The 26,760-nt window shown below is 42.0% G+C and overlaps 1 protein-coding gene across 10 annotated transcripts in view; it reads left to right on the forward strand.

Annotated features, from left to right (window-relative positions):
* ctnnd2b (catenin (cadherin-associated protein), delta 2b) overlaps positions 1 to 26,760 on the forward strand; it is a 181,691-nt gene that overhangs the window by 84,558 nt on the left and 70,373 nt on the right. For 6 of the 10 annotated variants that reach the window (XM_054762548.1, XM_054762565.1, XM_054762582.1 and 3 more), the window contains 6 exons: positions 5,955 to 5,989; positions 9,524 to 9,640; positions 19,917 to 20,068; positions 20,169 to 20,336; positions 21,980 to 22,125; positions 25,079 to 25,329. In XM_054762548.1, the coding sequence (XP_054618523.1) occupies positions 5,955 to 5,989; positions 9,524 to 9,640; positions 19,917 to 20,068; positions 20,169 to 20,336; positions 21,980 to 22,125; positions 25,079 to 25,329 (869 nt within the window). The remainder of the gene's footprint in view (positions 1 to 5,954; positions 5,990 to 9,523; positions 9,641 to 19,916; positions 20,069 to 20,168; positions 20,337 to 21,979; positions 22,126 to 25,078; positions 25,330 to 26,760) is intronic. The other 4 variants (XM_054762558.1, XM_054762621.1, XM_054762589.1 and 1 more) reach the window with 1 other exon arrangement.

The following is a 26,760-nucleotide window of genomic DNA, read 5'->3' on the forward strand; positions in this document are numbered from 1 at the left end:
ATCGGTCTGATTTGAAAGAATTATGATGTTATACCGATAAATCAAAAAATAGCTCAGACAACTGATAATTTAAAAAAAACGCTACAATGAGGCAAGACTACCCATTCTGCGTAGGTGAGCAAATGAAGTGCGTTAATTTTGTGTGCCAGTTGTACCAAATGCTCCGCGATGAGGGGGAAAAAACATGGCGCACACAAAAAACCTCATCAGCCACCTGAAACGCCAACTTTCATCATTTGAAAAGACCTCCGTAGTGGCACACCGGCTCAGGGAACATGTGTCTGAACATAGAGCACCTTGCTGGGCCACAGCAGGCGGCTCCCTCCCGTCTATGCTCTGGTTCTCCTGATAGTAGTGATGTGGTAGTAGTAATGTCATGATATTTGATTGGAACAAATCAACAGGTACAGTTGGTCAAATCCACATTAGTTCGAGTCCTTCTTACCTCCGGGTGGGCACAAACTACAGTTAAATCAAAATTAAAAAGTAGATATAAAAAAGTTATCGGTTATCGGTACCATATTTGTTGCGAGAAGCAGAAAGTTATCTGTATCGGTTTGGAAAAAATATATATCGGGCATCTCTAATGCAAAAGGTGTGTCCCTCATGTTTGTCCTTTGAGCTGCTAACAGTGTCATTTGCCACCGCGACTGTGTTTTTTAGACCGGAAAAACTGTTTCTGTGTCAAGAACCAACCAAAAGAAAAGATAGAGCGATAGGTAGGTTGGTAGATGAGTATATAGATACAGCAAGTTGTAACACAGATGCATTACTTTTGCCTTGTCGACCGTTTCATTGCAATAACCTTTGGTCTTGTGTTCTTCTGTTTTCTCTTTCAAAATCCATGAAGCAGTAAATGAACCGCAATGAGGCTTTAGCTTTTATATACAAATCCAAGCAATGACAAAATCAACGTCCGCATTATTGCTGGTAGTTCAGACGATCTGAAAAAAACCCTTTCGCTGTGGTCTGTGTGCTGTCTGCTCAAAGGGTGGCTCTATTATCTCTCTGCTCTGTTGACATGAGGGCTAGCTATTGTGGTCAGCACTGATAAGAGATAATATGCAGGCAGAGTAATAGATGGATTATACACTACAGAAATCACAGGATTTTCATTGCTATCTCTGGCATTCGCTCCTTTGAGCCTCCCTATTGGATTTAGCAGAGCTCTCTTTGTTTTGCTGCGTATGTTTATTTTCTAACCGTGTAGTTACTTTGTGCATAAACTCCTTATAATTGGACTGTTTGTGAATTTAGCTTGCCAGTAGATGGCTTAGCAGTACAGTAGATGGCATCGTAGCTCTGCTTCTTAATGCACCGCATACGCACCTCGTCTGCCGGAGAGTAAGAAGACGTAGCAGGAGGGATCCGTGTTGCTAACTTAACACATTTCTCGCTACAGTATTTGTTTTGGGTTTTATGTTTCTGCTGACTTTTTGTTCCTCAAATAAGTAAACACTGGATGTTGTATATAAAGTATTAAGATCCAAGGTACCCAATCTCTCCATCATATAATTTATGTACTGCTGGTTGATAGACGACCGCTTCGACAAACATCCAAATACCTTTAAGTTCTCCCAGAGGCACTGACAGATTATCCAGTATTATCCTGCAACCAAAACATTTGTTGTGATAAACACCATTTAACAGCAGAAGCTCAAAAGCTAAATACAGTTTGATAGCCACTGGTTAACAGGATGTCTTACCAGATAGCGCTAATGCTGATGAATGGCCATGCTGAAGCAGCGTTGATCATCCTGCCGGTTAGTGTGACACACTGAAGCGCTGAAGTGTTTTGTGCGCCAGTAGGTCACTAATGTGTTTCAGAAGGTCTGATTGCCTGTAGGGCAACAAAGGACCGTGGAAGAAGACATGGCTAAACCACCTCAAAGAAATGTACATGGATGGATGGATGGATGGGTGGATGGATGGATGGATGGATGGATGGATGGATGGATGGATGGATGGATGGATGGATGGATGGAGAGATGATGGATGGATAAACAGATGGATGGATAGAGAGGTGGCTTGATGGAGAGATGGATGATATCTCATTGGATGAATGGATGGATGGAGGGGTGAATGAGATGGATGGATGAATGGATGGAGAGATAATGGATGGATGGATGGATGGATGGATGGATGGATGGATGGATGGATGGATGGATGAGATTGTTGGATGAATGAATGGAGAGATGATGGATGGATAAACAGATGGATGGATAGAGAGGTGGCTTGATGGAGAGATGGATGATATCTCGTTGGATGGATGGATGGATGGAGGGGTGAATGGGATGGATGGATGAATGGATGGAGAGATGATGGATGAATGGATGGATGGATGGATGGATGGATGGATGGATGGAGAGATGAATGAATGGACAGACAGATGGATGGATGAATAGTTGGATAGAGAGATGGCTAGATGGACAGATGGATGGATATCTGGTTGGTTTGATGGGTGAATGGATGGCTGAATGGATGGGTGGATGGATGGATGGATGGATGGATGGATGGATGGATGGATGGATGGATGGATGAATGGAGGAATAGATGAATAAATCAATGATAGATGGATAATTGGATAGCAAATATAGGATGGATGGATAGGTGGGTAATTGAGTGATGGATGGATGGAAGGATAGATCGATGATAGATGGATGATAGATAGACAGATGGATGGCTGGATAGATGGATGAATAGATGATAGATGGATAAATGATAGATGGATGAACAAATGATAGATAGACGGATGGATGAGTACATGGATAGATAGCTGGGTGAATAGATAATGGATGGATGAATGGATAGATATCTGGATGGGTCTTTGTTATCTCTTTGAACCCACATCTTCAAGGGTCAGGTTGGTAAATAAGACACATTTATGGCTTTTTTAAGAGCAACTGCGTGGACGTACAGTAGTGTGTTGAGAGCATTGCCTCGGTTTCTCCTATCATTACTGGTTCCCTGTCAGTCAGAGTAGCAAACAATCACCCTCGCGATGCTGCGGCCAAGGTGTTACTCGGCTATGAACGCTATTCATTGTAAATGCTGGGAAAAATGCTGCACGTTGTGTGAAAGGAACACCCTCACACATAGACGGTAATAATCAAGGGCAATGATTTCATAGAATAGGACAGAGTCCAGGATTCGAGGCTGGTGTAGGCTCTATCCCAGATGACTTATATTTAAAGTAAAAAGTCAGGCTACACCCTACCCTGGTGGCCAATCAAACACAGGGCGATTGTGAATGTGCCCGTATAAAGACTAACATTGCATTACCTTTAACACTGCATGGAGACTGGCTGCTGAGCTCGCAGTGTGGAAAAAAAGGTTCTCCTCTCATTTCTTGTGGAAGTGGTGCATTTTTGGCTTCTTTGTCCTTCTTCCCCACTTGGTTTGAAACACTTTTTAAAGTTTAGAATAAGCAAACTGGGGAGGCTAACTAGTTAGTTTGGTAGCTTGCTATGCTAGCGGCGGCCATCTGAAGTCCTGTGATCCCGTAGTCTGCACGATGTGATGTAAACAAAGAATAATAGGAGTGTAAAAGTGACTATTATGGTCTTATTTCATCTAGAAAGTCATAAATAGGTTTTCTATGCTCTAGCTACAAAAATATTCCATTTATGAATATTGAATGCTACTTTGTGGAAATTCATTTATCACGGTCAGGTCTGGAACCAATTAACCACGACAAACGAGGGACGACTGTACAGTAAATCCCAGCTTTTGCAGGGTTTTTGTTCCAGGACCACCACCAAAAAATGCCAAAAATTGATTTGTCCCTAAAAATGTCAACTTTTTGACACAGCTGTGATAGACTCCAGCTCACACGTGACCCCCGGACAGTGTGGATGGTAGAAAATGAATGTTTGGATGCTCTGTATGTGTACCCAAACAGTCATCACAAAAAGCAATAAACAGAAACAGAAAAGACTGAAAGCTGAAAGCAAACTCAACCGCCGTGAATATAACAAATACGGAAACCGCCAGACACAACAAAAACACATTTACTCGGAAAATAACACACGACACACAAATGACCCAAGCGGGAGACACTAGGGCAGGCAGGAAAGTACTCGAAGACTGCTGGACAAGGAGAGAACACTGAAACGACACAAACGCATTTAGTTGCAATACGTGTTTCATTTCCATTCCATTCCAGTACACGTATGTTTATATGATATGTAAACATAGAGCTATTTATGAACGCTAGTGGTGCAGTTTGTTACTATGAATGAAAATACGTGAAAGATACGCTCCACTCCTCCGCTCCACCAATTAGTGTTTGTTTTTTATACAAAAAAGAAATGACCCCTTTGGCTCTCAAATTTGACGTCGACAACAGCGGTCGACCGTGTACGTCAACGTTAACCTCAACGGGACGTTTTTAATCCCTGACATTTTAAAATAAATTTTCAATAATAAGAACACGGTGCACCTGGACTTGATGACTCAACAGTAGTCATGGGAATTTTTGCTGGACGATAATCGTCCTACAAATGATTTCCGATAAACGACATCATTGTCAACATGATTTTGAGACCATAATAATGCCAGAACAAAAGCAATAAACTTTAATTTCCTAAGAGTATTTAACACTGTAATTGGAATGTCAAGAGATTTTAAATACAAGCACAAAAAAAGACCAAAACACCCCAATAAAAATAAAATGGACTCGGCCTCTTTTAGCAAAAATTGCATTTAACCACAAGTCACAATCAAGGTCAAAAACCAGTCAAAAGCATTACAACTAGCAAAGGCAAACAGATAGAGATGCTCACTAGTATGTTGGCTTTCTGCTTGACCAAGAACTCTCTTACCAGGCTCACACTGCTAATTTGGTCCGTAAATTGAGGGTGAAACTTAGGTTTTATTACAGGAATAAACCCTGTTTTTCCCTCACAGCTCGGAAATATCTTGTCTCTGCAACTGTTGCTTGATTACGGTGATGTTTTCTACATGAGTGCCTCGTTAAAATGTCTTTGGGCACTGGACACTGTTGATCATCGTGCATTGCGCTTTGTTTCCGGTTGTGGTCGCCTCACTCGCCACTGTGGGAGCTCTATGCCAAGGCAGACTGGCTCCCCTTGAGCCCCCGGAGATATACACTTTGGATGATGTGGATTTATAAGTCTCTTCCTGGATTAGTTCCGTCCTACCTGTGTTCTCTGCTTCAGAAATCAAGGGGCCCCTGCCTATGCCTTACGGTCTAGCACAATATACCGTCTAAATGTGCCGAGAGTCAGAACTGAATTGGGGAAAAGAGCTTTTTGTTGTGCTGCCCCCACCGCTTGGAACACCATACAGACTGAACTGAAAATGTCAGAGCTCGTCTCAGTCAAAGCTTTTCATTCTGTTTTACACACGAGGCAGCGAGAAACCTACGAGCAATGCCTTTGTTTTTAACAGTTTATTGTTTGTCATTTATTGCCTGCAACTTTTTAAAATGTTGTATTTATTATGACGTGTGCTGCTGTCTGCCTGATCTCAACGGGTCCTATTTGGTTAAATAAAGGTTCAATAAACAATGCAATTTAAAAAATGAGGTGTTACACTTTGGGATTTACAGCACTCGTTCACTTCAAAGAGCCGCCTAAAAGAGTCGTTTCCTTGGCAACCGACGCTCGTCAACATAGACGTGTTGTCGACATAAACAGGACCAACTTAAGCAGGTTCCAGTGTGCTGCTATGATTATTATTGGTTCCGCTTCGGTTCCGCCTGTCACTTGTTAGCTGAATTGTGAGCTAAAACTGTTTGGACTAGTAAAAAGATGCTATTATGTTTTTATAGAATGTGGCATATTGCTTTATTGTGACAGCACATTGTGAAGCGACCAGCAGGGACAATAAAACACACACAAAACGTGTGTGTGTGTGTGTGTGTGTGTGTTTTCCTTTTCTATGCTCTTGGTTCTAACCTTTATATGCTTTCTGTCGTTTATCTTTTACAGTTCAGCAGAGGAGAAATTTCGCTGGAACAACCAAGGTAGTAAATCCTTCCACTAAAATCCCATCATAAATTGAATCTAGTCCGACCATTGTTTGGATTCCACTGCAGCTTCCTGCTGACGACGCATGTTACCGCGTGCTTTTTCATTGTAATGATTCAATGATGGCTGATGAAAAATGTCTACCGAGCTGCGGAGAAAATACTTGAAAGGCTTCTTACTAATCGTCGTGCATTTCCTCCTCCAAAACCAAAAGAGCGCGTCGTTTCCTGCAATTATCTTGTCACGTTCTGTGGCAGAAAGTGCATGATATGTTGATCACTTCATCTGTTTGTCTGGTTGAGCTTTGCCATTCAAATGATTGCAGTGCATTATAGTGATGACTTCAGTTTATCCAACGGAAACTCACATTTTGCAAAAATAGACAGAGAGACACCTCCTGAACCGTTAAGAACTCCTCATCTCTGAATCAAATTGGTTTAAAGGGTGTTTGGCTGACGCGATGGCAAGAGTAAATCCAGCATGCAGCGCTGGAATTGGTTTCACCCGCGGTCATCTTTGTACAAGAGCATCAAGTGAAGTCAATAAAACTGTCCTCGTAATCCACTCGCTAAAACCTCTTCTATTAACATTTGTCTCCCTCTCTCCGAATAAGAAATGAATATTGCTCTCGTCTGTAAGGATTTGTTCCTCTGGTAGCCGATACGTATAAACATGACATAAGTGCCACAAGATTGGTTGGAGGGTTGTTCATTGAATTCCCCCCTTACTTTCTACTGTTTATGTCGGCACCAGTGCCATTACGGTACGCTTATATACTTACACCTACAGTTTCATTGTAACAGATTCTCATAGAAGGCCTTCTGGACACACACTCACATAGCACAATCAGAGTAGCACAACAGGTACATACAGTGGTGTGATAACTTGGCCTTCATTTTTTTGCATGTTTGTCACAATTCAATGTTTCAGATCATCAAACAAATGTAAATATTAGTCCATGACAACACAACTCAACATTTATGCAGTTTTCAAATTATTTTTTTTATTATGAAGGGAGAAAAACATCCAAAGCTACATGGCCCTGTGTGAAAAAGTGATGGCCCCCTAAAGCTAATAAGTGGTTGGGCCCCCTTAGCAGCAACAACTGCAATCAAGCGTTTGCCATAACTTGCAATGAGTCTCTTCCAGCGCTGGGGAGGAATTTAGCAGAATTGTTGTCATTCAGCCACATTGGAGGCTTTTCCAGCATCAAGCGCCTTTTTAAGGTCATGCCACAGCATCTCAATAGGATTCAGGTCAGGACTTGGACTAGACCACTCCAAAGTCTTCATCCATTCAGAGGTGGACTTGCTGGTGTGTTTTGGATCATTGTCCTGCTGCACAACCCAAGTTGCTTTCAGCTTGAGGTCACCAACAGATGGCCGGACATTCTCCTTCAGCACAATTCATACTTCCATTCATCACAGCAAGTCTTCTAGGTCCTGAAGACCATCACACTACCACCACCGTATTTTACTGTTGCTATGATCTTCTTTTTCTGAAACCCAGATATAATGGGACACACACCTTCCAAAAAGTTCAACTTTTGAGTATTTTCCCAAAGGTCTTGGGGGTCATCAAGATGTTTTCTGGCAAAATGGAGACGAGCCTTAATGTTGTTTTTGTTCAGCAGTGGTTTTGGTCTTGGAACTCTGCCATGCAGGCCGTTTTTGTCCAGTGTCTTTCTTATGGTGGAGTCATGAACTCTGACCTTAACTGAGGCAAGTGAGGCCTGCAGTTCTTTGGATGTTGTTGTGGGGTCTTTTGTGACCTCTCGAATGAGTCGTGGATGCACTCTCGGGGTCATTTTTGGTTGGCCGGCCACTCGTGGGAAAGTTCACCACTGTTCCATGTTTTGGCCATTTGTAGATAATGGCTTTCACTGTGGTTGGCTGGAGTCCCAAAGCTTTAGAAATGGCGTTATAACCTTTTCCACACTGATAGATCTCAATTCATCTCAGTTAAGATATGTTTTAAGAGAGGGGACAATCACACAGGGCCATGAAGCTTTGTTTTTTTCTTCTCCCTTGATAATAAAGGCAGGTAATTAGTGCACATAATGGGACACACCTATTACGCCTAGAAAGGCCGCTATTAAAACGCCTCCAAAAAGCTCCAACAAGGTTTGATGGTTTTCCATCCATGCTGTGAGCATGTAGCAACAGGTACATTCATGATAACATAATACTTTTAGTATTTTGGGAACTTCCTTCCTGGGTGCATTGATTTCAGATAGCAGCATAGACGCTACACCTAGCGTCAAAAACAAAAACACACTCCAATATGTAGTGTTACCTTTCACTAGTGGCCTGAGGCATTGTGAATGAGTGTGTGGTGAAGCTAGTCGCTAGCCAGCTAGTAGCTAGTCGGTGTGGTGTGGCGAGGTGTCACTATGCCAGTAACGTAGTTCTTGGGCGTAACAATGTTAATAAGAATAATAATAATAATAACAATGCTGCTGTAGCTTGGTTAATATGCAGCTCACATGATGTAAATGGAGCGTTGTTGGTCGTTTTTGGACATTTTTTAAAACGGTATAGAGGTATATAGACGATATATAGGTGTGTCCCATCACGTGCATTTTTAGCTGCCTCTTTTTTTCTGTTTTTATATCTTTAGAATGCACACAAAAGTGAAAGACATGTTCATGTCTCACATAAGGATTGTGGATGATGAGCACATTTAAAAAAAAAAGTGCACTTTTCTTTTAAGTTTGACCTTCTAGAGTAGTGCGGCAACTGCCATATCGATTCTGTGTACTTTCATTCTAGGATCTTTCCTCCATTTCCCTACATGGTGATAAAGTCCAGCACTGTAACCTTATTTATTTAATACAGGGGTGTCCAGAGTGCGGCCCGGGCGCCATTTACGGGTCACGGTTGTTTTTTTATCGACGGCAAATTCTGAAATTATACTTTAACAAGAAACCTATAATACCTATAATAATAATAACACAACAACAACAAATAAACAGCAGTAATTTTACAAGGATGAAGTAAAAATATTAAGATGAAAAAATTGTCATCTAACAAGAAAAAGTCTTAATTTTACGAGAATAATGTTGTAATAATGTAAAAAATAACGTAATTTTAGTAGCATATATACAGTATATACTGTAGTATGTCTACTGAATGCCTTACATTTGTATTTCAATGAACGTAGCAATTTTATGCTTGAAAATGCTTAATTGAGCCCAAAACTTGGCACAATTTACTTAAACATGCATATTTTGGAATAATAATAAGCGGTAGACAACTGCAAAACAGCGGGCACCAGTGAAATGACCTTTCAAATGAATATATTTGGGATGCCGTGAAAGTCGAAGCGCATAAATCATTCAGGGCACAAAATGAGTATGCCACTGACAAATGGGCTGCAGTGGACATACCTTAATATACGAGGAGCAGATCACAGATTGTCCTGTTCCTCACATCCTTAGCATTCCTTGAAGTTCCCCGCTAGTTGAAAGCACATGTCACATGGAGCCGTAACGTTTTCTGTATTTTTTAAAATGTTTTTCGTACATGCAGATGGACAGAAGGACATCGAGGATGAGCTGACAACCGGCCTGGAGTTGGTGGACTCCTGTATCAGATCACTCCAGGAATCGGGCATCTTGGACTCACAGGACACGTCTACAGGAGATCGTAAGGATAATAATTGATGGTTCAGTATTTATGCTTGGGTGTTGTCACAGAAAGCAACATCGGCCAAATAGCTGGCAAAGATGCTGTTGAATAAACATTGGTAGTCTCGTGCTTCACAAAGCTACCCTAGATGCAGCTGGCCCGGCCTCAATTCCTGTGACTGGTGACGATGCAATGTGTGCCCTGCCTCTCAATCAGCAGGGATGAGACACGGCTTCCTGTCTGACTCTGAAGTGGCAGAAAATGGTTGTGTGGGGCGTTTATGGTGTTGGCTCATGGTTGTTTCTGGCACATGATTTCTGGGATGATGTTTGCTTTGTTGGATACAGTATACCAGTTTGCCCTCTGTTTGCATTTACCAATTCATGAAACAAAAAAAGGTAGAATGGGTATGCACAGCAAACAAACACACTTCTTAAAGGGTCCCTGACATGAGTCATCACCTTTGCTTCAATATGTTACAAATATATTGTTTGGAAGTATGTTCGATTTTTTTAACGCAAACATAATTAGAACATAATTACAAGCAATATGGAACATATTGAAGTGAAGTTGATAAACGATGTCAGGGACCCTTTCAATATTATATGAGATCTTTCCAGCACCACCGAGAGGACTTTGAGAGTCATATCAATGATGATTTCGGTGGTGTGATCCCTCATACCACTTCTCCTCAGCTACAGACTTCTTCACTCAAATCAGCTCGTTCTGCGTTGCCATAGAAATAGCAATGGTGGTATGGAAATTGCTCCTGGATTGTGGGAAATTATGCGTACTGCAGATCGCTGGAACACTTCCACACAAAAGTATTTGTGCGTCATATGCCTCGGCAGCTTGCTCATCTTATTCTGGAGAACCGAAATGTGTCTTATTGCAATTTCTTGGAGCAAGAACATGATGAAATACCACTGGAAAGCTACGATGAGCTGATTAGATGGACCTCGCCTCATTCAGTGTTTTTAGAAGAATCGATGCAGGATGACAAGCCAGCCTCAAATCTCTGTTGGAAGCTGAAGTTTTGCATGTTTTCTCTGGGCCCTCCGGCGACTCAAAGGTGCAAAAATCAGCTGGTGGAGGCCCCAGCTAACCCATTACTCAAATGAGGACGAGCGGAACAAATACCGGATGGATCGATGGCTATATTTGACCATTTTGTGTGTTTTGTGGCATAGTGAAAAATACAAAACGTTGCGTTGCGTGACCGTGCCGGACTGAAACCGTGTTTGATGGCTGATTAGCAGATTTAGTGCACATCCGCTGGGTTTACAAACGCCCACTGTGTATTTGTCTGAGCTGAAGCCGTGGGATGAGCTCAACACGGATATCTGCATTGAGGTTATGTCCTTTGGGGAGATGCACGAGGTAGAAGTGGGAAAATCCTCCCCTAATAAAGACCTGTGGTACCGTAGGGGTGTCTCCAAAGGACTCGCGTTGTGTTCACTGTCAGACTAGAGATTGAAAGCAATGAAGTCTCACTAAAGATTGTTTCAGAATGTTGCTTTGTGACGCAAAAGCCCAAATATGCCATTAAATTACAAATATTGTAGAAAGACGTACAAGTTGAATATGCAGTGTTCCCTCACTATAACGCGGTTCACTTTATGCGGCCTCGCTATTACACAGATTTTTTTTTTTTTAGTGTAGCTAGCATGTTTTTTGTTTTTTTTTACAGCGTATGAACGCATTGTCTCCTGCGTCCTGATTCGCTAAAGGGACTGTAGCCCGTCCATCGATCTCCGCCATGCCATGTGTCCTGTGCAGTACAGAATGCGTTCAGCTTGCCTAATTTACATCTTTGTTTGATCGCGAGCAGCGTGGCTCTTTAGTGCCGTATGTTTGCAAGTTTTCTCCCCGACAAAACTCACAATGTCGACTGAACGCTCTGCACCGACAAAGGCACCTGCAGTTGTACCCCAAAGGCAGAGGAAGATGCACAGAAAGTTGGAATTCTGGACATGCTGAAGGAAGGTAGAATTACGCAGCTGCAGGGCGCCATTACGGAATAAATGAATCTTCGGTTCGCCATGAAGAAGGAGGGAAATAACATCAGGATGACAGCAGCAATGCATTTTAACAAGGATGCAAAAAGGGCTTTAACTGTCCGCAACAAGTCCACGGAGAGGCCGCCGCTGCGGATGCCGGTACAAAGGCAGACGTGACCAAATTAAAGCCATCATGGAGGAAGGGGGATATAAGCCTGAACAAGTTTTTGATATGGATGAGACAGGCTTATTTTGGAAACACTACATCGCTGATCCAGCCCATGGATCCGCATTTTCAAGGCCCTCTATTTGAGCAACATATATATTTTCTTTTCTTTCGGACCGACTTTGGAATTTGTGTGCGTGCTGCGTGTCAGCAGATGGAATCAGAGTCACGGTTTAGAAGTTGTTTCGTGGTTGAATACATCTTCTTATTAGTCAAAAAATGCGCACACTGAAGCAAATTACGTTAGCATAAAAATGGCTAAACGAAGTAAAATACGAACATAAGGCATTCAGAAGACGCCCTCAAAGACAAAAGTGATATGTACTATTGTACTGGTCACTAGGTGTCAGTAATGTTACTGGAATGTTTGGTGAGACACACAAGCACCAGACTTGATCACCGCAACAACATCACAGGTTTGAATGATCTCATAACAGGCAGGATAATCCCTCATAAAAATCCCTAACGAAAACATGGGTTAGTGTTGCAGCCGTAACCCACGCCAAGCTAAAACTCAACTCTGACACCCCCCCCCCCCCCCCCCCCGCCGTCACTTCCTGTCCACCCCAGGGAATACATTTATAGCATCGCACGAGCCTGAGTCTTGTTTATGTCTTATTTTCTCTTATTATGTCTAATATATTGGGCAATAGGAGTGGAAAGGTGACTATAGGGGTGTTATTTCATGTCTAGAGTGCTTTAATAATGTTAAAGAAGCGTATTTAGAAGGTCGTAACAGGTTTTCTATGCTTTCTGTGAAAGTAGTTAATAGATAAGGATTCCTCCTTGTCGGAATTTCACTTATCACGGTCTGGAGTCTGGAGCCAATTAATCATGATAAACGAGGGATTACCGTAAGTTTCACTTTTGTGTCTCACAGCAACAAAAGACGTCAACATGAACATTTGGAGCTTTCTAACAGTGGTACATGTATGCTGTACGTCAGCGGTTGTTTCTAAGAGCTCTCATTGAGATGCAGAGGAGCTCCCTGCAGCCCCTGTGCTGCACTCGCATCTTTTTTCCCGCCCCCTTCCGCCACGGATGCCCGTGTCTGTGCTGCAGTCCACGCCATGGGAGAGTGGTGGCTGTCGGGTGACATGCAGAGTCGTTCCAGGAGTTTGATATGCTAATCCCTCCTCGCTGAGGTGTCAGCTGGCCTGCTGTTTACAGTGTACAGGGGACACGCACACATAAACACGCACTTATTAACAGCAGATGAATACAAACGCTTTCTTTACATACACATGCTATGCAGTGCTGCACGGGGGCACATATGCTCGCAAAGCGAGACACTATATCTTACGTTTGATCTTTAAATAAAGCTCCACAACGAAACCCGCTGAATAAATCAATTTTAAACATGCAAGGGAGCGACAGATGGAAGTGGAGACAGCCGTACTTTAAACAGACGGGATGAGAAAAAGAAAGTGAGAGTCTGAGGGAAGCGGCCATTGTACGGAATGTCGTTAAACCCAGCAAGTCTGTAGAATGTGGTGTCTTTCCAATGTGAAGGTGCATCTCTAGCTTATGTTACATTGATGAGACAATAGCCACCACAGGAAGCACTGGACAAACACCGTGAGTAAAAAAGGAACAGCAACATATATGTCTTATATGACTTATTTTCTCTTATTATGTCTACTATATTGGATAACAGAAGTGTAAAGGGGACTATAGGAGTGTTATTTCATATCTGGAGGCTCCAATAATGTAAAAAAAAACGCATTTAGAATGTCGTAAACAGGTTTTCTGTGCTCTAACTAGAAAATATTCGATTTATGAATATGAAATCCTATTTCATGGAAATTCACTTATCGTCGGGTCTGGAAACAATGACCCGCCATAAACAAGGGATTCCTGTATTGCAAATTGTATTATTGATCCGATACCGCTCCGATACTCCTCCTCACTTCACACTTCAAATTTCACGGCTTCGCTCTATCACTGTTTTTAGAAAATACAGTCGTGCCTTGCAATATCGTGGTTCGATTATCACTCCCTCGCTATATTGCAGTTTTTCAGAAATGAATGAATGAATAAATGATGACTGTTTCATGGTAGACTATGGTCTATTATTCGTCAAAACATATTGAAAGACAAGTGACATGTAGTATTGTGGTCACTAGGTGGCAGTAATGTCACAAAACATTGAGCCATTAGCTTACATGACATTACCTTAACACTGCATGAAGTCATGAAGGCAGTCATGGCATGTCCCGCATGATAGCGTGAATAAAGGTTATCCTCCCATTCTGTGCGGAAGTGGTACGTTTTTGGCTTCTTAAGATTAGAAGAAATACATTTGAGGCTAACTGGTTAGCTCGCTAGCTGTCTAGCTGGCTTTTTCCATATCTTTTTCCCTAAATTAAGCATTTTCAAGCATAAAAATAGCAAAATGAAATGTAAAATACAAAAGTAAGGCATTCAGAAGATGATATGTAGTATTCTACACTGGTCACTGGGTGTCACTAATGTTGGTTGTGAGACACAACCACCTGACTTAATCGCCAGAACAACAGGCTGTTATAGCAGGTTTGAATGATCTCACTACCAAAGCAATAATCTCTAACACGCTACTGTTGCAGCCGAAACCCACGCTGAGCTAAAACTCAACTCTGAACCCTCCATCGTCACTTCCTCTCCACACCAGGAAATGCATTTATAGCAGCGCACGAGCACGAGTCTTGTTTACAGTATCTCTTATTTTGTCTTATTATGTCTACTATATTGGGTAATAGGAGTGTAAAGGTGACTATAGGGGTGTTATTTTATGTCTAGAGGGCTCTAATGTAGGTGGTAAACGGTACCAAAATATTGCATTTGTAAATAAGGAACCCTACTTTGAAGAGATTCACTTATCACGGTCGGGTCTGGAACCAAAAAAACGCCATGAAAGAGGCTATATTTGCCAAATTTACAGCAGAGCAGCTTAAGACGATAAAATATTACCATCACTGCCTGTAAAGCAACAATTGTTTGGAGTTACTCAATTATTTGCAGCCCCTGAATCGACAGGGAAAAAGCAGTTATTTCCTGATCAAAATTTCAGGCTTCCTTGCTATGGACATTGAGCGTTGCTGTCGTTGTGACCTCAGTTACATGCGCGCACACGCCAATGAGGCCTTAGATCACGCAAACGTCCAGTTCAGTACATATTGCAAACACACTCATAGCGAAAAGCGAACCCACTGGAGCTCCTGAGCAGATGAGTGCAGCACCACAGCAGGAAAAACTTTGTCGTCATGCTTTATGCTTGCGATGCAGCGTGCATGTTAATCTGTGAGTTTGCTGCTTGGGACTATGCATGCAGCGGTGTGTGTCTGTGTGTGTTTGTGTGTGCCCTCCAAAGGGTAACTGAAAATAGACAAGGTATGAAATATTCAAATGTGTCAATAGAGAATGCTGGGTGTGGAAGGAAGGAAGGCCACTCAGCTTTGGTGCGCGTGTTCCATTAAAGGAGAGAAGAAGGAATCGTTGCTGTCCACAACCACGCGTGCAGACGTGTTACGCGCATGTGTGATCCCATGGCAAGCGCTGCCATCCAAATCTGAAAAGATATGAAAACGAGCACAATAGGAGACAATTTTACCCACACCATTAACCTCACTCTCTTTTTCTCCAAATCACGCCGTCACATCCTTACACTTTTTTCCACTCGCTCGTGTCAGTGGAGCCCTCAGTGTTGGCCATCTGAGTGATAACGTATTTATGAGGCTCCCTGCAGGATCCGCTACCATATGAAATGCACCTAAAGTGGCAACACAGTTTTAGTGCTGTGTGTGTGTTTCAACGGAGGCACTTCCACTGCATGCATTGCATTAGTGCGTGTTGGCCCAATATGAGCCTATATTGGACACGGAGGCCTTGACCCACTAAACTCCCCCAGCCCCCTTAGCTGAAAATCCCTTAAATGATGCAGCTTCACTCCCTTGCACAGCGGCCTTTCACTGTACTTCATAGTGACTTCTCACTTTACGCCAGCTGCACTTTGCCAAATGCATTTCTAGCGTGGCTCCCATTAGCTTCCATTTTTATCTGTCCCATGCACTTGGGTGCACAATGGAATGTCTGAGGTCCAACACTATTTATTTCTGATCCTCCGATAGAAGAAAAATTCATGGTCAATTTGTCGCCTTCATAAACCTTTTAATGTCTCTAAAAGCTCATTTTAAGTTAAAGCCTCCCTGACCTGATTCATCAAGTTCACTTAAATATGTTATATATTGTTTGTAATTCTGTTCTGCATTGTTCCATTTTTGAAAGCGAACAGTAAATTCACAAAAATGACATTTACTGTATAGTTCATGATGAGCTAGCTCTCGCTGTTCAATCTCATGTCTGGAAATGACCCCATCGGAGTGATATCACTCAGGTAAACATAGACATCTGGTAACATGGCGCTGTACAAGACAGAGGATGTTTACAGTGATTATAGCCAAGATTTGAGGCATGTGTCAATAGTTTTGGAGGAGGAAGAAACATTTGGAGATGAATTAAGGAACTTTTAGAACATGGACTTAAGCCTTAAGACATGGAGGTGAAGATTGGTCACATTCAAAACACAGAAAGGTAAGTGTAAATGACTTTGGAGTTGCTTATCCTTCAATTATTGTTTGAAATCAGCTTCTTAATGAGAGTTCAAGGGTGTTTATACCCTGATTGATTTTATATTTTGTCCCACCCCCCACAGTAAGCATACATATGGCCCTGAAAAGATGTTTATATAACATTTATTAATGCTTTACAGCAGGGGTGCCCATTACGTCGATCGCGAGCTACTGGTCGATCACGAAGGTAGTTTTGCATAAACGTCACTTTGCAGATGTCAGCTGACTGATGTCATATGACATCTGCAACTCGACAACTCGAAAATGTGCCCGTTGCCGAAACCTTTTTAATATGTTGTCTTGACTTCAGCTGCATTTGCTTTTGCATAATCATTTTCATTTCTTATATATCAGCAATGTTTGATAGCAAATGCTAACTGGACATAATTATACATGATGTGTGTGTCTCATAACCAATGCTATAAAGCTATTTTGACAGACATATTACCGCTACTCTGGTTATGTACACAACTATTGAGGAATTATGTGTAATTATCTTTATTGCCATATTGAATTGAATTGTGAATTAGTTGTGAATGATATCCATGTAAACTTCGAAACAGTGAATGTGAAATACTAATCATTAATATTTAGTGTAGTAGTTTAAATGTTTACATTGTTTTAACAAGGATTCAAAAAAACGCTACATTACAGCGGTACGGCGCCAGGACGAAAAAGCACGGTCACATGAGTGAAATACGTGTGCGCGACTTAACAATTTCATGTTGGTCACTAAAATTCAAACTGAGGTTTTAACTTTTTTGAGCGTGTTTAGACAAGAGAGAAATAGGAGAAAATGTTATTGCCTGTCTGAGAAAAGTGTATAAAGTGTATGGTTAAAACATATAATCATTATAAACAATTGAAGTTGGCTTCTTCGCGGATTTCAATTATTGCAGGCTATTTTGGGAACCTATTATACTTTCATTACGCTTTCGTCTTGTACATTTTTGTCTCGTAATTTACGACTTTATTTTCATAATATTTTGACTTTGTTATTGTAATATTAAAACTTTTTCCAACTTAGTTTTCCAATTGCAACCTATTCTTTGTTTTGTTTGTTTTTCATATTACAACTTTTTCCTTTAATTTTTCAACTTTATGCTGTTTTTTTCTTAATATTATGACTTTACTTTCTTAATGTTGTGTCCTTATTCTCAAAAGTATTGCTTTTTTCCCATTATCGCTGTTTTGTATTTTAGTTTTCTTGTTTAATTATTAGGGATGTCCGATTATATCGGCCCACTTAAAAATTAGAAAATAGAATAAGAATAAATAAATAAATACGGAACAGATCACGTCATATTTGAGTGCAATAACACATAATGAATAATGATAATACGTAGTAATAATAATACATAATAAGGTAAGTCCTGTCCAGTCCAGTCCTTCCACGACAGGAGATATGTGATATTATACATACCGGTATTGGTAGATATCGGAATCGGAACTTGAGAGCTGGACAATATCGTCATATCAGTCATCATCCCTATTAATTATATTTTTAGAAGGTGCAGAGGGCCAGTGAAAAAGCAGCTGCGGGCCGCCGTCTTGCACTGGCATCGCATCGTCACTTCAGTTATTATTTTACTTTATTATAACGTATATATCAAATATTATTGACTTGGGGTGAACGAGACGTACAGTATTTTCATTTTTCCGATAGTAAAATTGTACAATTTTTTTACATTCTTTGGAATTGTCACTGCTGTTCAACGAATACATTTTTTTTTTTACCAGTTATCAAAATTGTCAGAGCCAGGCAAACAGAACTCATCGTTACAACATACTGGGTTGGTTATACGTACTGTACCAATGTGCTTCTTCCTAATATTTCATGCTGAAAAAGGTGCCATGCATGCCTATAATTAAATGCCCTTGATGGGACACGTCATTACTACAGTATCATGCCCAAATTCATCAAGTGCGCATGAAAAATTTAACGGCTGGTAAGAGTAATGGAAGAGCTTTGCCCACCCCACCCCCCACGAGCAGCTCCTTTTAGAATTTTGAACTATCATTCCACAAAAGGCCAGACAATTCTCATGCAAGAATGACACTTGAAAAGTGAATTGGGGCAGAAAAGCGGTACAAGAAGGTAGGACATCGTCCAGAAAGGTAGATGCGGACAGAGAAGGTGAAAAATGAAAGCTAGAAAAAGAATGTTTTAAAAGGAGGTCAGAAACTTTTGGAGATGTTGGGGTCACGGAGCATTACAAGCTGGAATGGCAGAGTAGAGCAAACGCAAATGGGTATCTGAGAGAAAAAGGACACTGAGTTGCTTTATTTTGTGCTTGCTTTCGATCTTTTTGCTTTTTTGTTGTCAAAATGTGTTAAAAACTGATGTAGTGCATTTGCCGTGCAGTGGATCCCCACAAAATGGTGGAATTTTTGTCTAAAAATAGATTTTTTTATTGGGCTATGGGCTGTTTCTTCCCCAAAAGACACATTGCATTCACTAAGTTGGTAAACGCACCATAGCTGCTGTGAGATGCAAAAGTGAAACTTATATATAACTTCTATACCGGGAACACATGGAATGAGATGATAACAAATGGATTTTATACTAAACCACACTATAATATGTTCATAAGCATCAATTACTCGCGGAAGTAGCAATTACTCGCGGAAGTAGCAATTACTCGCAGAAGTAGCAATTATTCGTGGAAGTATCAATTACTCACTGAAGTATCAATTATTTGCAGAAGTAGCAATTATTCATGCACTTTCAGCATTCACTGGTGGTCCGGGAAGGTAACCCCATCAAAAAGCAAGGATCAACTGTGTCTTATTAATAATTAATACATTTTATTTTTAGAATATGCCGAGCGACAATTAAAAACTTGTATTTAGACGTAAAGTGATACTTATTTGTAACTTCTACACCGTGACGCCGAGTCCATCTTACGTTATCATTCATTAGTGGTGAGTACCTATACTTTTTATACTTCAAAATGTGTTTAATAAGTGTGTGAGGCATATTGAAGAGAAAAGGGGAGGGCTCTGGAGCTGAATCTAATCTAATAATTTAAAAAAAAAATCACTTTCATTGGAAATGTTGATACAAAATTGCTCGAATACCACTTTTTTACCAGAAAACAACAAATACATTGCAGAACACATGGGACATGAGCTGAGTTACGAAATGCTTACGAGGCCACAAACAGAATAAATCTTTACACCGTTTGAGCATAAAAAAATAACCTTCTGAGAAGACTTGCGTCAAAGCGACGTGGCAGGAGATAAACCGGGTCTTAAAGTGGATTCTGACAATGATCAAGAGTTTCTTTTAACTCATGACACTTGAGCTGCATCTCCACGTAATGTCTGTCTCTTCTCTCTTGAAAGGAGAGAAATGAATAAATGCAGACACTAGCTTGATGTTTATTGATGATGTAGTTATTCAAAGGTCGAAAGATCCTCGTGTCTTGATGTTGTGCACTTTTCTCTCTGCCCTTCAGGACAAGGACTTCTTTCTCACAGTGCTTTGCAGCTCAACAACCAGGATGCCTATGCAGCTGCTGGTTACCACAGCAACCAAGCTCTGGCGCTGGGTGAAGTGGTGACGGGTCGTAGCGGACATGTTGGCGGAGCTGTTCACAGCTACAACCAGGTACATGATGAGTACAGTTGCCCCGTTCCAACCTCCCGTCTTCATTTACTTGCCACAGCGACACTAACGCTCTTGTTTCTGCACCAACCGTCCACTCCAGGTGACATCCAGTCGGGCAGCTGCCCAGTTGGTGGGGACAGAGAGAGACTCTCAGAGAGACTCGTACGCCCAGCAGGCCCATGGAAGCGCCTTCCACATGCCCAGTGAGGGTGGATCTGCACCTGTTGGACCATCTATGTATTACTCCTGTGCAACCTTGCCTGCACAGGTACATACATCTCTCCTTCTCAGGGCATTGAAGCCATCACAACTTGACTGTTCAGGTTGTCTTAGAAGATGTCTCTTTTGCCTCTCATCCAAGCAGGCTTCATCATTTCATGCTCAATGATTAGGTAGGACAGCCTTAGTCTGAGGAGTTGGTGCAGGATTCAGTCGTTATGATACAATAGAGTGGGGTATCTGCCGGCCAACGACGGTCGTTTGGTGTAACAATGTAACTTTGGCCATGGACATGCCTGAAACCAGGATGAGGAAGAGACAAAATTTTAACATTTCTTTTATGAAAAGTACAATGAAATAACATAAAAAATATATGAATATATATTGCAATCTACTAATTTAATTTCTACTACGTTACACTTGCCTGCACTCTGTGTGTACTATGCTAGCAGCCCTGCCTCCACCCACTGAGACAAAGAAACTGTATGACTGACAAAGGGCTCACTCCGTTCATGCCGTTGTTCTATGGAACAAACGTGGCAAGGTGCTGAAACCAGTGACTCCTCTTCATGCCTGTTTGGGGCCGAGTGATGAGGAAAACAGACACACAGCAATATATTAAGGCCACCAAAATTATCAGGTTTATTTGAAATTTTTGTGTTATGAATGTATTTATTATCGTCCCAGTCTTGCTGCCCATGAGTCTTTTTTTTCTGAACGAGAAATTTTGTCATGTTTTAATGTCACAAGCTCTTGTGACACCCCTAGCATTCAACAATCCTTATCCTTAATGGTGGTGGCAGTTGAGCAGTTCGGACCAGCCTGAACATTTGCTGTGGTCGGGTAGCAGGGACAGCAGGCTAAGATGAGCCCAGATCTCGTCCAGCTCCTCACGGTGCATTCTGAGGCCATCCGAGGCCAGTTGAGAGACTTAGTCTCTCCAACGAGTCCTGGGTCTTCCTGAGGCCTCCTACGGGTCGGATGTCCGCAGGGAAGCTTCCAGAAGGCATCCTGACCAGATGCCTAAGCCACCTCATCCAGGCTCTACTCGAAGTTCCTCCTGGTTGACAATGCTTCTCACCCTTATCACTAAGGAAGAGAGCCCAGCCACCTTACGGAGGAAACTCATTTCGGCCGACGGTACCCACGATCTTGTCCTTTTGTTCACTACCCCAAAGTTCATGAGCATAGGTGAGGGTAAGAACGTACTGTATATATCGACCGGTAGATTGAGAGCTTTACCTTTTGGCTCAGCTCCCTCTTCACCACAACGGACCGATGCAGATCCTCACACACAGCCTCAACCCCCTTTTTATGATTAATCTTTTCCAAGCAAAAAAAAAATATTTTAAACGTTTAATTTATGATGGTTCTGTTGGTAACTTGGTTTCATATCCTCTCCATTAGCAAAGCACCCTGGGGTCCGTCCCCACACTCAGCTTTAAGCTCCGCTGCAGGAGGACCTTTAAAATATTCAATAAACTAATTTCTCCTTTTTGAAAAATAAAGCACATCTGATCAAGCTTAGAAGGGTGGCTCATCGCAGTCATATTTCATGTGAATTTGCTGAGCTTCTACTCTTTGTGGTACCCAACTCAGTTCATCCCTCTGAATATAATGACTACACCAGGTAGATTAATATTTAAGCTTAGTGACATTCCCTTTTAATGAAGTACAACCTCTCTATTACAGCGCGTCAGCTCCCCTCTGCAGGCAGTGGGATCTCCAACCAAGCTGCAGCGCCTGGGTTCAGCCTCCTCCGACATGCCCAGCTATGCCACACTACAGCGGGTGTCATCGCCCAAGCAGTCCCCTAGTCGTCTGGCCAAGTCCTACAGGTTGGTTCCCTTGCACGCTGCCACGCTCATTTCCTAAGGCTCCATTGTTTCGTGCAGATAATGACGTATTACACCAGTCCCACTGCGCAGAACACTCACCACTCAAGAGCATACACACACTTGTACAATCTAATGGCAACCACTAATTGCAGTTGTAGTTTGTAGCAGTCTGGAATTGGACTCCATTACACTGAGTTGTTTCTATATAATTCTAATTATAGTGTAGCTAAATAAAGTAACCAATATCAGAAACACCTCTTAGTAGGGTGGGTGGGTGATACTACAAATGTTGGAATTGTGTTGGGGGGGGGTCACATTCCGACAGCAAGACCTTGGTATTGGGCAATCTCACCTACCCATCCGGCGTTGCTGTGAGGTGACCTGAAGGCCACCTCAAAAGGGGTCTGTTAGAAGTGGATTATATTCCATGACTGAAAGGACCGACTGCCCTCATAAGAGGACATTTGAATCACTTGTACACAGAGTCCAATTTCGGACCTAAAAACAAGCTTCCATCGAGTACTCTCAGTGCTCTCAATTCTTTATTTACAGTCGAGAGAATAAAATCTGCGTGGACTGACAAGGCAAAAAAGTCAGACCCCAACAATCCGATCCCAAGTGACTACAGGGCGAGTGTTGCCAATACTGATACAGATAAAGATAGCTTTTACTGAAGCTCATTGAATGAGTTTATTTTGCCTTTAATTTGTTGATGTCCGTGGTTATAATCAGAATAAAACACAGGACAGAGATTTTAGGCAAACCAAAAATATATTTATCAACAAACTTAATTTGTGAACAATCGAACATAATGTCGGTCTGCAAACGAGTTCAGTGAAGTATAGACTAGACCAGTGGTCGCCAACGTTTTTTCTCATGAGAGCTACTTTCACAAAATTAAAATGGCCAAGAGCGACATACTGTATTTATGTTAGCTTATTTCAACCCAAACAAAGCGAATATGCTTGTTTTACCAGAACATGAACCAAATGCTGGTATCCACAAGTCATATGTTGTACTTCAGAATGTATTTCTTTGTAGCATTCTCACATTATGAACTGAAAACCTGAATGAAAAGCAGGCTTCCAGGCACCTCATGTGGTCGTGGGGGGCAACCTGGTGCCCAGGGGAACCGCGTTGGTGACCCCTGGACTAGACTGTGAAGTATTTCTGTATAGTGTCAGTCAGAATTTACAGTATACAGTAGACGCCCCTACAACATAAATAATCCGTTCCAAGAACCTTTATGTTATAGGGAATTTATGTTATATGAAGTGTAAAATACATGTAAATAGCCTAATCCGTTCCAAGATCTTCCCAAACTCACTCACAAACTCTAGAAAACATTAGCATAAACATAGTAGAGTAACATTCCAATATAAAATAAGGTAAATAGTGTATAATGGTCGATGGGGACGGCCGTATGGTCTAGCAACATCACTTCATTTCATACCAACGTCATGCTTCTGGATCATTTCCTGATTTGTTTCGATCGACAACTTTTCCCTTTTTTTCTTATCACTTCCACTTGGTTTAGGGCCCATGACTACGGTCATTTTAACACAAAGAAAAGCAAACAAATTAAGAAGAGATTTCAATGCGTGCAAACTAGTTTAAGGGCGACTAAGGTGAGGAACAGAGCAGCATGATTCTCATAAACACACCGACGCCCGGGATTAATCAGCCAATGAGATAAGAGCGTAGGCGGTGCCCCGATAATCAGCCAATGAGATGAGAGCGATAATCAGCTAATGCGAGCGTGAAGCCAGAAGGCGTCACCAAGTGTACTCTTTTAGTCTCTCTGTCGCTTGCACGGACTTGACGCTTTACGTTATATGGAATTCCTTACGTAATGCGATGAGAATAATTTACATGAATTCTTTACGTTCAGTGGAATTTACGTAAAAGGAGGTTTACGTTATGCGAGGTACTACTGTACTTAAATTTAGGGATGCTCCGATCCGGGCCTTATGCTGCCCATTTTGATACCGATCATCCAGGACTGAAATCGTCCGATGGATTAATTATACGTTTAAAAATGTATTTATGATGAGTGCTGTTGGCCAGGGGTGCCATATAAAGGGGAAAAGTCAGAACAATTCCATCGAATTAAAACTTTTTCCACCGCCAGGTATTTTTGGTGGCATGTGTTAGCAGTTATGTTCCATACGGCAGGCATGATTGTTTGTGTGTTAGTTAGGTCAAGACATGACACTGCTCAAAAGGGTCGCTGCGGCCTGCAATAGTGCTAGCCACAGGTGATCGGCTTTTGTGACATGCCGATCACCCGATTGTTTTACGTCAATCGGCCGATACTGATCGGTGGCCGACCGGTCGGAGCATCCCTACTTAAATTACATGAAAAAGTAATAAAAGAGAGAACAACTCCTTACTTCCGTCCCTGTGGTTATCTTGCACACTGGAAGGGAGGGAGAGACATTCTTATTGGGAGGAGGGAGTGTCAATAATGATAGCTCAATGCTGCTTAGTTATCACTCTCCGTTTCATAGGAGCAGATCCTTTCACGCGGTCAAAGATGCCATCTTACGTAATGTAAGCTGCATATTAACCAAGCTAGAGCAACACTGTTATTTTTATTAACATAGTTACACAATAGAACTACGTTACTGGCGTGGTGACACCTCACCACACCACACTGAAGTTTTTGTATGTAGGTATTTATATAAAATAAACAGAAAACAACTGAAAAATATCAACATCATCATGGTGGTATTGATCCACCTACGGCATACAACATAATTGAATGAGGACCTCTCCTGCAGTGTCATTCATCCATCCATCCATCCATTTTCTAGACCGCTTCTCCTCAGTGTCATTCAAAATTGAGGATTTGATGAATTATTTGAATTTGAAGAGTTATAGCCAATGTTGACTCAAGGCTTAGTGACAATAAAATGGACAAGAAATGGATCTAAACGTACTTTCCTTGCAGCACCTCATCACCCATCAACATGGTAGCGTCAGGCGCCGGCGGCCCATCCTCCCCGCTGTCCATGGCAGCCTCCACTGGAGGTAACCTCACCTCATCGCCCATCCACCAGCTGAGCTCGGCAGTGGGCAGCTACGCCACCTTGTCGCCCACCAAGCGCATGCTGCATCACATCGGAGGAGACACCTACAAGATTTCCCATGAGCTGTACGCTAACGCCACCCTGAAAAGGCCCGGTAGCCTGGCAGGTAGAGGTCAAGATGATTTTATGATTACTTTTTTCACCCGTGCATGTGTGGCATCCTGTCATGACACATGTCTGCTCTCTGTGCGTGGGAAGCATTGCCACCGCAGCTACTTCATACTGAATGTGCCAAGACTTAATCACATAGCACAAAGTGTCTTATCGTATGAGCCAAAAGGAGTTTTTGGGCCACATTTACACAGAAAACATAATACTACAACAAAAACGTAAAATTACAAGCTATAAAACATCATTTTACAAGAATAAAGTTGTACTTGTACAAGTATAAGTGTATAATTGTGTTAAGATGTGAGGAGCTTGTCACGGTTTTAGCGATGGGCTACATGGGCATTCTCTAGGGGGCACTGCAAGGATAAGGGGTGGGGAAAAAGTCCTATTTATATTGCTCAGCTCTCATTTGGTCATCATGTACACTACCAGCCAAAGGTTTGGAGACGCTTTCTCATACAATAACATGGGAATGTGTCTCCAGATTTTTCAGTGGTAGTCTATGTGTGTCAGAAGCACCGTCTGCAGGTGGGATACCGGCACCCCTATACCGTTCATGTAAATGGAATACAACTTAACGGGGAACTATTATACAAATTTTCGGGCCTTTGTATTGAATTTTGGACTCCTATACTGTAGAGCAGCTACACACAATAACCCGTACAGAAAGCTTTCTAGATCTTCCAGACTCTGCACCTCTTCCTGCAGTGTTTCCTGTCTCCCTCCCAAACGGTCTGTGCAATTTACTCCACCCCCGGCCATCCTCCAGGTAGGCCTCCCGCCGAGCTCACACCGCTGTGATTGGTCACACTCCCAAGCTTCCGGACAGCTGCCGAACCCCTTTTGTCTAATCACTTACACAAAATAAACACAGTCTTAACTGTGATAAAGTGTTACTTACAACTTGGTCTTCTGACTCTTCAACACGGCCAAGTAATGTTGGAAAGGCGTTGGACTTCAGCAACAGTTTGTCGGATAGTCCAGCTTCGTAATGGCAAACGTTCACAAGTGCCGTTAACATATGAGCATATTTTTCTCTTGTTGGCCGGGAATCAGCAACTGCAACCACTTCTGCCTGATGCTTGCCTCTTTAGGCACACCTGAACAAACATTTCTTGGGAGCCATTGCTCGACGTGCTAACACCATGAACAGAGCGAAGCAGAGTGTGGGTGCTTGGTATGCCCATATAAGGACGTCCGGGTTGCATTGACATCAATGGAACTCGGTGTTAAAAAAAACTCTGTAAAACACAGCGTGCAGAGCCATTCAAAACTGCTTTCAGGTCTTACTTCGAAATGCGCAAACCTCATCATCTGATGCGTTGGCATCGTTTAACACAAGAATACAACATTGTAACAACATTTACAAGTCAGAAAAGAGGAAAAGCATAATTGGTCTCCTTTAACCAAGCATCATTTTGGCGAGCTTAAG

This window comes from Dunckerocampus dactyliophorus, chromosome 2, assembly GCF_027744805.1.
Source record: "Dunckerocampus dactyliophorus isolate RoL2022-P2 chromosome 2, RoL_Ddac_1.1, whole genome shotgun sequence".
In the NCBI taxonomy this organism is placed as follows: domain Eukaryota; kingdom Metazoa; phylum Chordata; class Actinopteri; order Syngnathiformes; family Syngnathidae; genus Dunckerocampus; species Dunckerocampus dactyliophorus.